Source organism: Lepidochelys kempii, chromosome 6, assembly GCF_965140265.1.
Source record: "Lepidochelys kempii isolate rLepKem1 chromosome 6, rLepKem1.hap2, whole genome shotgun sequence".
Taxonomy (NCBI): domain Eukaryota; kingdom Metazoa; phylum Chordata; order Testudines; family Cheloniidae; genus Lepidochelys; species Lepidochelys kempii.
The window spans coordinates 112,381,829-112,398,027 of NC_133261.1; the positions used below are offsets into that span (position 1 = coordinate 112,381,829).

At 38.5% G+C, this 16,199-nt stretch overlaps 1 protein-coding gene across 5 annotated transcripts in view; it reads left to right on the forward strand.

Moving 5' to 3' along the window:
* TECPR2 (tectonin beta-propeller repeat containing 2) overlaps positions 1-15,824 on the forward strand; it is a 72,846-nt gene extending 57,022 nt beyond the window's left edge. For 4 of the 5 annotated variants that reach the window (XM_073349691.1, XM_073349690.1, XM_073349692.1 and 1 more), the window contains 3 exons: positions 11,880-12,021; positions 13,072-13,221; positions 13,572-15,824. In XM_073349691.1, coding sequence (XP_073205792.1) covers positions 11,880-12,021; positions 13,072-13,221; positions 13,572-13,729 — 450 coding nt within the window. In that variant the 3' untranslated portion in view covers positions 13,730-15,824. Of the gene's footprint in view, positions 1-11,879; positions 12,022-13,071; positions 13,222-13,571 lie in introns of those variants that run through there. The other variant, XM_073349694.1, reaches the window with a different exon arrangement.
* The last annotated feature ends 375 nt before the right edge of the window (positions 15,825-16,199 follow it).

Here is a 16,199-nt window from a genome sequence, read left to right on the forward strand (position 1 = left end):
GTGCAGCCTGTCATGTGTTTGATAGCTACTCTTATTGGTATCAAAAATGTTTTCAACATACCCTGAAGACTCTGGGACTAGATTACTGTAGTGCATGATGTTGTTCTGTGTGTTTCTTTTAAAAACATTCATCTTAAACTGGTATTTTCACTTTCATCTCTTTAAGCTATTTGCCCAAAAAGCAAGTGTTTACCTTGAAATCAACAGGCTTGTTCATTGTAGTAATTTTTAATGAATATCTTCAAAACATGAAGTTTGGGAGTCATTCCTCCTTCAAATATCCATTTGCTTGTTACTTCAGATCAAATCAGGGTTCTTGAAATGTATCCACCTGTGCATCCATCTTTTGACATATTTTCACCAATATAGTTTGTGCATATTTTTTTCCCGTCAGATAAATCTATGCCTTGCTCTTTTTAAAAAAAAAATATTCCTTAACCATTCTCTTTTCAGGGTTACGTAACTGAAAAGATAATCTTCAACTTCTAACTTGTCTCTGGCACAGCTTTCTATAAAATGATTAGAACAAGGTACTTAAATACATGCCTTGACTTGAGTGGAACTACTCACGTGCTTGAAGTTAGGTGTGTGATGGAATATTTGCTGAATAGAGGCTTTTCATGCAAGATTTAGAGATACAGATATAAAATGAAAAGGAGTACTTGTGGCACCTCTGAGGAAGTGAGCTGTAGCTCACGAAAGCTTATACTCTAATAAATTGGTTAGTCTCTAAGGTGCCACAAGTACTCCTTTTCTTTTTGCGAATACAGACTAACACGGCTGTTACTCTGAAACCTGAGATATAAAATGATTCATCCTGGCATAAATTCACACAAAATTGTAATTGTAGCACCAGTTTCTGGATGCTTGAGAGAGTTAGTGCAGCTCATTTCACAGTAGGCTTAAACTCATCTGGTTTTAAAGGCCAAGAAGGACTGGATCTAGTCAACCTGAAGTGAGAGACCTTCAAAGGGACAAAGTCTGTAGAATAAGAGTATCTTTTGAGCAACATTTGCTTGTAGTTTTCAGATCGGACTAGTAATAACAGACACAGATTCCTGGTTCATTGTTTTTGTTAGGAAGATTAATCACAATGTATTTTACTCACCAACTTTCTGTATTCTGCAATAGCCAGATCAGGCATTGTGACTGTTCTAGGTGGAACACATTGTTAATACTTACTATACCTGTTCAACTGTCTTTATATGCATTTAACTGTGGTTGAGAGAGATGCCAGGGTTACTATAAGGTCCAGTTTTTAAAGGTTTATAACTTTCAGTTCAAAGGGTAATTGAAAAAATTTTACTGTTCATGTAAGGGGAAATGGGTTGGGGAGTTTTGTTTTTTGGAAAGTTTGAAGAAAACCTGTCCAGCAGTACTTGTGTTTCTTTAAAGGTCCACCACTCATGCTACATTTTTGACATAGGAATTTTTTTCATAATGTTAATCTTTAAAATCTCAGCCTTTAGTCACATTAACATAGTCTTTTGCTTGTTGTTGCACCAAAGACAGGAAGTTCAGCACACAAACCTTATCCTTGCCCTGCTGTGTCTGTGTATTACAGTAGAATTTCTTGTGTGCGGTGGTATCGTAGCCATGTTGGTCTCAAATGACAGGCTAAGAGACTTGCTTCCGTGAGGTTTTTTGCAGTGTAGACATACCTTAAGGCCCCAATACTATAAACAGACTTATAACTGTTACTTTGAGCTTGTGAGCAGTCCTACTGAAACCAATGGGGCTATTCATGTGCTTAAACTTAAACACGAGTGTGCACCTGAGGGATGCCTCAGCTTCTCCACTTGGACTTGTGCTCAAACATGTGAGCTGTTTCAAACAGCTAAGATGAAAAAAAAAAAATTAAAACAAAAAAACCCTCTCCGAGGCTGCTTCTGGTTGTCCCCGCAGATTTGAATCAGGTTAAAGTATGGAAATGATGCTGGTCTCGTATTCAGAGCTATATTCAGTCCTGGAACAATGGCTGTTTAAAGAAGATGCTTGCAAGTTTAAAATTTTTTTGAAAAAAGCATATTTGTTATAAATAACATTCAGATTATTAAAACTATTAAAATTTTAATTTGATACTATCTACATTTTATATTTCTCTGTTAAACCATGAGCATAAATGAATTGGTTCCAATTTTGTTTGTGGTCCGTTTCTAGTCAACTTCACTTTTTGACTTCAATGTACTGCCTTAGCTCAATGCTTGTGTTGCAAACACTCCAGAGAAATGCTTACTGATTTTTTTTTCCAACTGAAAATGAAATAGTCATGGCAACATTTCTGTTGACCTTATATTAAGTAAAAAACTCCATTTTCAAAGCTTGTATTTTGGCCCAAATGTGATCTGACACTGTTCTTTCTGTGTATTAATCATCCATGTTAGAAACATTAGCTATATGCAGAGTGGGATTCCAGGCACTTCAGCGACATAAAGCATTTGTTCCTAATTCGGCAGACCAAGCTACAGACTTTTTTTTTAATAATCTGTGATTTTTAATAGAATATCTAGTTTTGCTCTGTCTGTATAAATGGCTTTGCAAGGTCACTTGTACTAACTTTGGTGAGTTTGGAGAGTGAGAAACTACTGTGTTGGCTTGTAAAATTAGCAGGGTTCTGTTCACTGGCTCCATTATGGCATTTGCAACACAAACTTCTTAAGAATGTTTAAATAACATGGATTAACACTTTTAAAAACTGCTTTGATGATGACCATTACCACAGACAGCATAGAACAGAGCTGAAACTAGAATCTAGAGTGCTTGCTTCTCTGAAAAATCCCCTCCTTTTTACACAAAAAGAAAAGGAGTACTTGTGGCACCTTAGAGACTAACCAATTTATTTTAGCATAAGCTTTCGTGAGCTGCAGCTCACTTTTCTTTTTGCAAATACAGACTAACACGGCTGCTACTCTGAAACCTCCTTTTTCAATGAGGCATCCTATGCTTTCCAAAACTATGGAGGTGATCTTATTGAGGTTCAGAAGCTTAAATGCTAAGGACTGAGGTTCACATATGAACTAGTTTTTGTATTGCAATCCCTATATTTTCAAGTGCAGTTACTGTAATTGTAGGTGCAAATCTGGTATTTGGGCATGCAAATAGATTTTTAGGTATTTAGTGCCCAAATTGTGCATGCAGTTTTAGTCATTGTATGTGCCACTGTAGATCTGCATGCACAAATATGCATGTGTGTTTGCATGCCAAAGTACTCTACCTTTTGGAAAATTGATCCTTGATAATCAAGTACTAAAACTAAATAAAACAACTTCATATCCAAATAGTATTTCTATTGCAACCATATACCTGCATTTAACACACTCTTATTTCGCTAGAGCATTAAGGTGACCTAGAAGTGGAAGGATTCAAATATAATACCAGCAAAATATTTTAAAACTCTCTCTAAAATATTCATAGTGGCTTTTCTGTAAAATATTAACATACACGAAATACGCGCTATGTGGTGGTATAAGGACTCTATTGGCAATCCTTTAGGGTGACTTGTATAACTCTCACCTTTGTGATGGCTGAGTAATGAAGCTATGCCCCTGAAAGCATTCTATTACCCCACGCTGTATTTTGCTATGTGTGAGTGTCTTTGCCAGTACATATACACAGTATAAACCATTTGAAAATTTTTTTGGCACGCCTTTTAATTTGCTTGGCTTTAACGGGTTTTATTCTAGCTTTGCCCCACTTTTAATCTTGAGCATATAGAAAATAAGCAAGCCAATAGCATGGATGTGTGGTATGGACAGTTTTTAAAGCATGTTAAGTGGTCCTGATGAGGTTTTGTAAGGAAAGAGTTTGAGAAATATATTATACTGAATATTCTTGAGAGAACTTTTGGATTAGTTGAGCAGGAAGACTACAATTTTGGCACAGTTTTTTGTTTTTGTTTTTCTTAAGTAAACTTCACAGCAGAAGTGCAGGGAAAAAAAATGAAAAGGTGCGGAGGGGTGCGTGGGCGGGCAGGGATTGGAGAGCAAGCATTAGCCTTCCTGGCAGGAGCCATGCAGCTTTGCTCTTTTTGAAGATCTCCATGTGCTTCTTTGGGGATTTCCTCTAGGAAAATACATTTCTCAGTAGCTTGGTTCTCAGTGGCCCAAATAAAGCCTGTGAAATCTTGGAAATGGCTGGAGTGGCAGGGGGTGTTGGAGAACTCATCCCACACTCACCCTACAGTGGTGGCTCCTGTCTGAGTGCCACTCAGATTTGGCCTGTCTGCCCTTCTGTCTCAATCTACAGAGGGGCAGATGTGGAAAGCTGGGATCAGCCGCTCAGGACGGGAGCTACCACTGCAGCATGAGTACGGGGTTGGTTTGCTCTCCAAGTCTCCCCCACCTCCAGTCTTCTGCAAGATTTCACTGACTTGATTTAAATTCACAATTAGTAACATCAATGCCAAAATCGTAGACTTAGGCATGACCAACTTGACTACAGTTAGTTGGGTTTGGGCTGACTACACCTTGTTGTGGGTTTTTTGGTCTCATATGTTGTACCTTAAAATATTTGTGAGAGAGATGTTTTGGAGCTTGAAGTTTGAAATGGGTATAGGAGAGGTCAAGAGTATTGGCCCATCTTCCTTCCAAGATGTATGTTTAATGTAATATGGAGTTCTTAAAGCTTAGGTGCCAAAAAATTCTAGAAATCTGGTACATTTATGAGTTAGGAAGGACGATTCATACTGTTGTCGGATGGCTACACGTATTACTACACTTGTGATTCATTATGAAAAATGTTTGACCAAATAACCAAACTTAGCCAAATGTATTGTGTAAAGGTAAAACAGTACATTATGAAAAGGAGATATACATACTGTCCTTCCAGGAAGCAATTCTTATCTCTCAGCATGTTCACCTTACACAGAAGGTGTACTTCAAAGATACGCCCCCAAAGCCACTTGTAAACAATGATCCCATAGAAACAAGTTAGAAAGCACTGTACTGTATATGTCACCTGAGATCCAACCCACCGGATTGTACCAGTTTCTTAACTTGTTCTGTACATTTCTAATCTTTGTTGTGGATACTAGCATTCTAGATACTGGTCATGAAGGTACCTCCTCTGCTTATGCAGGGGCAGAATGTTAATATATTTTGCCCTTGGCTGTTTCCTATCCACTTATGTCAAATTATGAGTTGTCCTGTGCCAAGGTATCTAAGAGGTACCAGGGAACAAGAATGAACAGCATTGTGGGAAAAATAATGCAGTTCAGCTGGATAATTGCCCAACATTTATACACACAATATGAATATTGTGTGTAATACATACATATGTACACTAGTTAACACTCTGATTTCAAGCCATACTGAGAAAATAAGTGATTGCTCTAGCTCTTCTGTAAATAGAGTTAATGTTGCTTTGACTGTTCTCTGGCATTACTGATGGTGCTGCTCTTTCTAACAGGAAAAACAGGTGGGTTCCAAGAACAAATCTTCATAGTCTTTCCTGCCATTGTGTATCTGGCTTGATCCTCTTCTGCAAATAACAAATAAGCATTAAATTCAACAAACTTCTTGTCCACTCTGCTGCTAAAAAACCTGAATGCAAAAAGTTTGACAGACCTCTTATATTGTGTATCTCACACTTTCTTCCTTTTTCCAATGCCAGAAGTGCTTAGCCACTGCAGAATTTTATTTGAAAGGATTATACACACCTGGTTAGCTCTGCCACGTATGTCTCTCCTTAATTTACCTCCTTTATTTTGGACACTTATTATAGACATTACTCAGTAGGAGACTTCTGGGTAATAGAACCCAGAACAATATTCAGACTTCCAGGTAACAGAAACGGCTCAAAAAAGACTAATCTACTGGTAATGTGGGACACTTGTGTCTGATTTGGGATTGATTCCAGCCTAGGCTACACATGCTGAAGAGACTCCTAGATTAGTCCTCAGAAGTCGTGGAGAGCCTTCCGCCACTGAGTAGCAACCAATTTGTCTTAAAGATGATTGGCTTTGACAGGAGAGTCCTGTTCAGTCCTCCTGAATCTGAATGAGTAGAGCTGTAAAGCAGAGCCTCAAGGGTAGCAGGGTCTAACAGATGGAATCTTCAGAACTCTACACACAGATGTGGAGAACTTTTTTCTACCTTCACTTCCCATGACAGGAGAGAGGAGCCAAAAAAAAAGACTTCGAATTTTCAGGCTTGTTTGATTAATTCTGCAGTTTTTTTTACTGAGATAACTGGTAACTTAAGTGGAACTACTGAGCTAGTGAAAAACATTTCAGTTGTGTCTATTTTATGTCTTGTCATTTCTTAATGTCGTTTCACAATGAATGTTTGGAAGTTGACGTATTTCCTTTTTAATTTATTTGTATTTATAAACTGTTTGATTAGCACTGATTTTTCCCAAGCACTTAGATGCTTAGAATAGAATCTTGCTTTCAAAAAATGATTTTGTAGGCGCAGAGAGAAAACCAAATATTCATGGTTTATAGATACATTGCATTAAATGTTGAAAACCACAGTCTGTTTTAGTCTCAGTATCTGAGAAGAGTGGGAGAACCTCCGTCCCAATAGGTGAAGACATACTGATGGTGTGGTTAAGGCACAAGGCTGGGAGAAAATTGCTTTTGATCCTGGCTCAGATACAGACTTCCTTTGCAATCTTGGGAAATAGATTGATTTTCTCCTTGACTCAGTTGCCCCCATCTGTAAAAATGATACTCCCCTACCTGACAGGAGTGATAAGGCTAAATTCATTAGTGTTTGTGAGGGACTTGGGGACTATCGTGATGAGCACCACATAAAAGCCTATAAATAAGTTTTTGGCATGTCTGCTGTTGATCGGGAAAGTTGGGAGACTTGTATGCTACTCTTTTAAAAATACCAAACCACTGTACAAATTACAAATATGGCATCTTTTACAATCAGTAAGTGTGTATAAATCCCATTAATGCTAATGGAAATTGAGCAAACATTAGGGAGAATTGTCTGACTGTTTTAGTGTAAAATTGCAAGGTTTTTGCTCTTTGAAACATAAGCCGATTTATATACCTCCACTGATACTTTTCTTAGTAGTAATGGGAAAAAAACACCATCTAATCTTGCACAACTATCTAGTTACCATTATCAGTCCCAGAAATCCATTTGCCATGCAATCTTTAGTTTTTATGTTTTGTGGAAAAATAAACATATACAGTAAAACCCCAATTATCTGATCTAATTGGGACTGGAGCCAGATTGGATGATCAAAAATGTGGGTAATCAGGAGAAATGGGCAGGGCTCAGGCTGTTGGCCCCAGATGGTAGGGCTTGGGCTGTTGGCTTAAAAATGGTAAGTATATCAATAAAATATTGGAGAGGAAGGGAATGGAGGCAGAAAAAGATTGATACTAGTCATGGGAAGAGGAAGACAATATTGGAAAAGGAGAATAGTTGAAAGAGAAAGGAAAGATGGAAGAGGAGGGGAGGGAAAGAAATGAGGAAAGGTGTGTTTTTTCCCCTCCTCCCCCCATCTCCATGGAGGGTTGACTAGTCTCATAGTTAGGAAATTAATTTCCCTCCCTTGTTCACAAAGTATGAGACACAGGTTGTGGGATATTATTTATTTGTATTACAATACTGCCTAGAGTTTGCAACAGAGATCAGGGTCCCGTTGTGCAGTACAATACACAAACATGAAAGTCTGTATCAAAGAGCTGACAGCATAAATAAATAGAATGAGCAAAGGGATGCAACACAAACTCGGTGATGGTTGGCAAATGCTATGTTAGTGTCATGGTTTTTATAATGTTTTTGTCTGTGATTTTTTTTCTGTTACACTCAAACACAATGGAAAAGTTTAACAAGATGTGCTAGAAAGTTTAATCTCCATTACGATTCCATAAATGGTTCTCTTAAAGTCCATGGTAAGGAGTTACTCAGGAGTTCAGTTGTGTAATTAACTTGTGGCAAACACAATTATGTAGCATGTGTTTCAGGTCTGTAATAGGAGGTGGGAAAGATGCTCTTATGAGGGCAGATACTCATCTCTCCAAGTGCATATCTTAGCACTCAGATTTCCACCAGGGATGAAATTGGTAAAATGAACGGTTAGGGTTTGATTTAGATTATTGATGAGATGTCAAATAATCCAGGCTCATTCAGCTTTATTAGTCAAACCTAAAACAGCACAACATGAAAAGAAGCCATACTTTACCCACTTCCGGAAGCAGTTTTCAGTATAATACCTTGCATTGTAGGGCTGCTTCAAAAGAATGAGTTCAAGCCTATTTGTATTTATACAGGAGTTGTTTAAGATTGATGAAACATTAGCCAAGACTTATGCACGAGTTCTTACCAGTTGCTTATCTTATTTTGAAAATAGTTTACAAAAAGTCAGCAAAATTGGAGATATTCTGTACTGCAGTAGGTTGGTACAGAGGCATATTGGTCAAGAGTCAACAAAATCATCCATCTTCTTTAGTACACACTGTGAGCTATACGTATTACACTGATATCTGGCAAGCTTCAACACAACATACATCTTCTCTGACAGATTCTACAGATACATAGACCAGAGGTTGAGTTCACCTATTAGTATATTGGCATTACAGCAAGGTACCCTGGGAGCATGGCTCACAGTTTAGCATAAGTATAAAGTATACAAAGCCTTCTAGAAATATATATATAAAAAAAAAAGATGACTGGATAAGAGGGTGAGTTTAGTGTTGTTCTGTGCATAGATTAAAGGGCATTTAAGAGCATATAGCATGTAGGTGTGAAAAATGTCATGGTCAAGTTGATGGTATGTCCACCCTGATGAGTCACCTCCAGTGAAAAAAGCTTGATTTAAGTTCCTGAAACGCCACAGAATTTCTTTGGTAGGTGAAATGTTGCACGAGACCTGCCTGCTGCCTCTCCTGGTATATCTCCTAGGAGCTAAAGATTGCAAAGGCCAAGTTCCCAGCTAGTGGAGAAAGAGTATGCTTTTGTGTAGGCCTGATCTTCCCTGGCCTTTTAGCCTACATGAAAAGCATGTCACAAAAAGCAGATACTATAGTAGGCACCTTGAGACTGTCTTTACAGGGATAAAAAGCATAGCTGGTTTAGAGAGCGCTATGAAGCTAGCCTGAAAAGGAAAGAAGTGGGGGGTGAGAGAGGGAGCCAGACAGAATTTTAAAGTTAAATGCAAAGCAGGCAAGTCCACATGTGCACGAGCTGAGTTTGGCACAGGGCTATGTGTAGATTTGTGCGTGTATGTGCGTGCTCCTAAATTACGTACTTGCAGAGATACTTGCAACTGTGTGTATCTCACATTGACCATGCAGCCCAGCACATATGTGAGAACATAGAATCACTGGGCTGGACCCTTGGAAGGCCAGGTAGTCCAGCTCCCTGTGCTGAGGCAGGGCCAGGAATGCTTGTACCTTTCAGGGATGGACTTAGTTTAACCTGTTCTTAAAAACCTCCAGTGTTGGAGATTCCACACCCTCTGGTGGAAGCCTATTCCAGAGCTTAACTCCCTTTATAGTCAGTTTCTTCCTAACATCTGGCCTTTCTAAATCACCCTTGCTTCAGATAAAGCCCAATACTACTTGTCCTACCTTCAGTAGACATTGAGAGCAATTGATCTTTATAACAACAATCTTCAAATATGTTAAGGGCTATGAGGTGTGTTTCCCCCTCCCCACCCCCGCCCCCCCAGTCAAATTTTCTCAAAACTAAATATGCCCAGTTTTTTTAATCTTTACTTATAGGTCAAGTTTCCTAAACCTTTTATTATTTTTGTTGCTCTCCTCTGGACTCTCTCTCCAATTTGGCAACATCTTTCTTAAACTGTGGTGTCTAGAACTGGACACAATATTCCAGTTGAGGCCTTGCCAGTGCCAAGTAGAGTTGGATAATTATCTCCTGTGTCTTACATATAATACTCCTGTTAATGTACTCCAGAATATTAGCCTTTTTTGCAACTGCATCATGTTTACTCAGATTCAATTTATAACCCACTACAACCCCCAGATTATTTTCGGTAGTACTACTGCCTAGCCTTTTCCCATTTTGGTGGTTGTGCATTTGATTTTTTTCATCCTTCCTACATGTAGTACTTTATGCATGTCCTTACTGAATTTCATCATGTTGATTTCAGACCAATTCTCTTAGTTATTTTGAATTCTAATTCTGTTCTCCAAAGTGCTTACAACTCCTCTCAGCTTGGTATCATTCACAGATTTTACAAGCACACTCTCCATTCCATTATCCAAGTCATTAATGAAAATATTGACTGGTACTGGACCCAGGACACCCCCCTGCAGAATCCCAAGTGATACATCCTCCCAGTTTGGCAGGAATCCATTGATATATATACTCTGAGTATGATGGTCTTTCAACCAGTTGTGCACCCACTTCATAGTAATATAATGTAGACCACATTTGCCTCATTTTCTGATGGGAATGTCAAGTGGGACTGGGTCAAAAGGCTTACTAAAATCAAGTTATATTGCATCTACATCCTTTTCCCCATCCGCTAGGCCAGTAATCCTGTCAAAGAAGGAAATAAGGTTGGTCTCACATTATTTGTTCTTGACAAATCCTTATTGGCTATTACTTATTACCCTGATTAGACTCTAGGTGCTTACAAATTATTGTAAATACATGATAGTAAATACCTCATTTTCTTGTAAGATGTTGACCTTTTTAAAGCTGTATCTGTCATGTTCAGTGAAGCCCTCCTAAAGCTCATATAGAGGGAAGCATTGTTTTTGCTTTGATATGCAATTTTTTCAGATTATATTTGCATTTGTTAAGCTTCCTGACTCTTACCTTGCTACAAAACAACCCCTTACATGATACACACCAAATATTCTAGTCAGAAACATTTGGTTTTGAAGGGCAGATAAGTTTCCCCCCTGCTCATTCAAAGCTCCCCAGAGTTCAGTGATAGTCTTCACTGAGTAAGGACTGATGCCTGGGAATAGAGTGAGGGAAATGTTTCATTTGGGCTCCCAGGAAACTAGGATTTCAGATCTTCTAGAGAAAATGTGGGTGATCCGGCCCGAAGAACATGTATCTGCAGCCATGTCTATACTATAAGCTAGGGGTGTGATTCCTCTCCTTGCGTATGCATACTTGTGCTATCTCAAGTATAAATAGCTGTGTAGGTGCGGTAGCACGGTAGCCAAGTACATACCTGCCTGAAACTGAGTTTGTATTTGGCATGGCTCATCCTGCACCTGTACTGCTATTTATGCTTGTGCTAGCTCAATGAAAGCTAGCGTGAGTATGTGTCGAATCACACCCCTAGCTCACAGTGTAGACATAACCTGCAAAGCCAGACCCCCTCAGTAATAGTGAGGGTAGGAGCAGTGGAGGCAAGTCACCAAATGGAGACAGTTGGACTCTTTAAAAATGTCCAGTGTGGTTTTGTCAATACAGGTCAAGATGTAAATGTGCTGGGAGAATTTGAGAAGGCAGTAAGAAAATAATGAATTGGTGCATCTGTTGCTCTGTATAGGAAGATTCTTTCTGAATTTACAAATAATTTTTAATCTCGCCCTATCCGAATTGCAGTGCTGACTGATTTGCTTATATGAACATTGGAACAATAAAGTTTAGGTTTGCAATTACTGAACTTGGATGTTGCAAATTAAAATATGCATTTTTAATTAATAAAACAATTAGATTTTGAAAACAAAGTAGCATCAATTTATGTAGGCCCAAATTATTTCCTTTTTTGCAACCTTAACACGTTAACGTAGAGGAAACATTACATTTTACACGGTAACTATGCAGTGTGGTCCGTATTTGGAAAACTGTCAGGGTTTAGGTTTTTGGTTGTTTTGTCTGTAGTCTGACATATTTTATTACTTCCATAGCAGATCTCTGTAAGAGAGTGAATTGTCCTGTTTTAAATGTTGTACTGGCTGAGACTTTAAGTACTGTTTTTGTTTCTAGCCAGTGGGAATAAACTTGGTCAGTGTTCATTCAAGTCCAAATGATCAGATGCTATGGGCAATTGATAGCAAATGGAATGTCCATGTACGAATAGGAATTACAGAAGAAATGCCAGTAGGCACTGACTGGGAACATGTACCAGGTAAAAATAACAATAATATTCCTATGTGCTTCCTCCCACACATTCAATCCCTGAAACACTTTAATTCTGTTTTTGTTAGTGAGCAGTTCCAATGCCAAGCGTGTTAGATTGTTGTGATTAACAAGACTGATTTGGTTACCAGATAATCCTTACCTTAACTTGAGTACGTGTCTCTTAAATATGGTCTCACTTTCACTAAACGTTGTAAAGGCCCCTTGATGAGAAATTTCAGATTCTGGAAGTGCTTCCATTGTAGAACAGGCTGCACTGCACCGTTTCCAAGTTGTTGCAGTCAGAGGTGTGAGTGGTGCACTCTTCCCTCTGAGATGGTACTAAAGCAATGCTCAGCAAGGTGTCTGGGCCTGCTGTGCACCTGGAAGTTCTGTCTTTGAATGTGATTAAAAACCAGGGTCCTGCACCCATGTGATTATTATTAAAAACTTTCTCATTTTTCAAATCTACATGTATTAATCCCCTTGTCCTGGACAAATTCCATCTGCCTGCCAAAAAGTTTGGTTTAAGTTGGATACAGTATTCTTCCTGACCTCCTGTCCTAAATGGCTGAGTAGTGTTGCTGTGTGCTTTTAAGAAGTTCCCACATTCCACTCCAGAAATGACTGCATTTTTGTCAGGAGGAGGGCGAGCTGGGGGCGGAATCCGCCCTTGTGCAGGGAAGGGGGAAATTATATACATCCACATAGTTACTCTGCACAATCCTTTGAGCTCAGTTTGACTAAAGGGAGTTAAATGAACGTAAGATTATTCCCACTTTCATAATATTGAGGAAGTTATCATGTCCATCTTAACTCTTTAAGACCAAATTCTGCCCTCGCGCTTGAGCAACCGCCTTAAAGTCAAGGGGATGGTCAAGAAAGAAATGTGGAAAACTTGGCAGCCTTGGTACCTTTAATGCTAGAGACGTCTCCCATGAGACATTTACAGGTTTATATAAAAATACGTCAATCTCACCTGCTTTACTTATTAAACGGTATGTAACATAGTTTCATATAAGAAAGCATTTAGTTATTTCCTTCATGTGTTTCCATTTAGGGTTGCAGGCATGTCAGCTGGCTATAAGTACAAGAACTGTTTGGGCATGCTGTCCAAATGGAGATGTAGCACGTCGGTATGGCATTACTGACAAAAACCCAGCAGGAGACTACTGGAAGAAGATTCCAGGGACTGTGTCTTGTTTAACAGGCAAGTCAGTTCTTCATGATGATCTGAAACCTTCACAGACTGGCCTTATGATAGCTATTGTGTTCTGCCTGATGGTGCTCAAATGAATTAGTAAAGATAAATACTATTTTTAAGTGCTGCTGTTTTTGTTATTTGACCATGACTCTTTCATCCATTTAGCGTTTATAATTTCACTCTTTCTTCTCTTCCTCCCACCCCCCCCCCCAAAAAAACAAAAAAAAAGAAGAGAAAAAAAGAAAATCTTCCCTGGGTCCAGTTAGAAAAATTTAGTGAAATATACGCTGCTTTTTGAATGTTTGCAACTGGAACATACTGCTTTAATTAAAATCTGGATAACTTTTGCTTGGCAGTGACACCTCTAGATGAACTGTGGGCGATTGGTTCTTCAGGATACCTCCTTCAGCGCCTCACGAAAACATTCAGTCACTCTCATAGCTTGCAAAAAAGTAGTGACACTTCTGTTTTGCTTCACCCTGATGATTTTGAAGATGAATGGGAAGTGATATGAAGGCACTCAAGCATGTGAAGCGGTGGAATAACAAGAGAGCAATGCTTGTATTTCCAGTAACATGCCTAGAGAATGTTGGGGTTTAAAGCCACTTGTATTTAACATGCAATATTAGCACTTTTTTTTTTACTAAAAAACTGACCTGTCAAATAACCCCAAACTGTGCATTCATAGGTTTGTTCCAGTATTTCTTGGGAGACAGTAAGTGTGGCATACTGAAATTGTTAAATTGTATTACCCTAGCAGCTCATTTGGAAATATAATTGTAAGTTAACCTTATTAGCAATGAAAGTGAATATTTTACAACAGCATGCACACTAATATATATGTACTTCTTTTGAGACGGCTTTCAGTTACATTAAATATTTCTCAATAGCAGAAACATTAAATATTTCTCAATTTCTTCTTGTACTTGAAACTCCAGTTAAAGAAATGCCGTCTGTCTGTCGTGTCGTATGAATTTAAGATGATCCCAATAGGAACTGAAAATGTATTCTACAGCACAGGTGTCAACATGAACATTGTTTGGACCATTTTTATTTCAAAATCTCCAATGCTTCACTAGCCTTCCATCTCTGGACATTTGGGTTCAATACCTGGTTTCATTCACAGATGAGACATTTGAAATTGCCCTAATCTCAGGTGGACATTTGTCCACCCCACATACCATCAAGAAACTGACTGACTCTGCTCCGTGAGGCCCAGGGCTGGAATAGCAGCAAAGTTGTGGGTCTGGTTTCTGGTACATTGGCAGGATTGTGTGAGGCAGCTTTCCTTGTACCTGATGCACTGTATTTGTGCCTGTAGCCAGTGCTTTATGGCGTGGACTCATTTTTTAAAGTACCAAATTCAGACAGTTTTAAAAAAAAATATGGCAATTGATAGAATTATATATAATTCTAATCTCCCATAAAAAGTTTGTGATATTGTGGGGAGGTGCTTAACAATATTGTGATTTTTAGCTACATTAGCTAAATTTTGAAGTGTCTTAACAAATGTTACAGCAGAGGTTTTTAATGAACTGGGCAACGTGCTGAATAAATTAATCAGTGCTGTTTATTTTTCTTTATATTCTAAATGTTCTCTAAAGGATACCTCATTTTTAAAGACTAGAATTGTAGATGAAAAGAACTTGAGTTCACTGATGTAAGCAGAAGAATTTTTTTTGTGTTCATTCTAAACTCATACATCATCAGAATGTTTAAACAGCTGCTAACCAATGCTGTAAATGAGCCAGCTTCAGGAGATGTGGAGAGAGAATTCAGTATTGAGAACCTGGGAGTCAATGCATAGAAAAAGACATGTTTCCTTTTAACCTCTGCTCTCTTTCAAAATAGCTCTTGCTCATTCTGCACTTGGTTTGGAATAGACACAGTGAAAGGTTTAAATGTAAATCTGACTGTAGAGAGAGAACTAACTTGGTTCACTTTTTTTAAATATAGCATGTGTATTATTGACTTGGTTTGTCTGATTTTTAAATCGGGGGTGATTGGGGAGAGGTCAGATTTGTTTCCCTTTGACAGCTGATCTGTTTTGATTTCTTTCTCATCTGTATATGGAGACTGCCACCGAGTTTATTTTTTTAGTCTGCCGGGCACTGCACTGTAGTGGATTCAGCTTCTGAAGATAGTTTGTTTTATACAAGCATGTTTGGAGAACCCTTTGGCAAGTGGAAATTCAGTTTAAGAGTATCTTGTGGCAGCTCCCAAGTCAGGCAGTTCAGAGGAGGGACAAGACATCTTCCCCACTCCTTGTATCTGAGCATCTGGTCCTTGACAACGGTCTTATTTAATACTGACACTTCTTTTATTACACTTTTAACAGGTCGTCTTGGTAATGGCTCAAGCTTGCTTGCTGTTTGTACACCACATAATACTGTACTTTGCTTTGTTCATTAATATTAATTGGTGTTGAAAGCCCTTCTAAATTGTTGGGACTTTTTTGTGTAATTTTTTTTTTTTCAAATTACCACCTGAACCCAGGTGGTAATTTGAAACACTTTTAACCTCCTTACTTTCCTTTATTTCGGTACTTTTGATTTTGTTTTATTTTTGTTGTGCTTTGAGAGAGTGCAATAAACTAGACTTTTTTCAAACTACTGTATTCAGAGCCTCAATTATTATGACTGACAAATAGAAAAGGGAGTCTGTTCATCCTGGGAGCTCCTCTTGATGTTGGAGAAACATACATATGAAATAGCACCCAGCAACAGCCAGAAGGGCCAGACATTATGATGGGGGCTGGGTACATTAAAGAACACAATTTCTGTTTTCAAAGCATTATACACATGCATCAAAGCGCTTTGAGCACTGTACAACATAAGACATTCCCAGTGTAAGATATATTACCTTATTGCAAACAGGTCACCCCCAACTTCAGCCTAGGGTTCTGTAGATTTTAGTGCAGAGTCATAGTCCTGGAGTGTAAGACTAGAAGGAACCACTAGATCATCTAGTCTGACCTCCTGTAT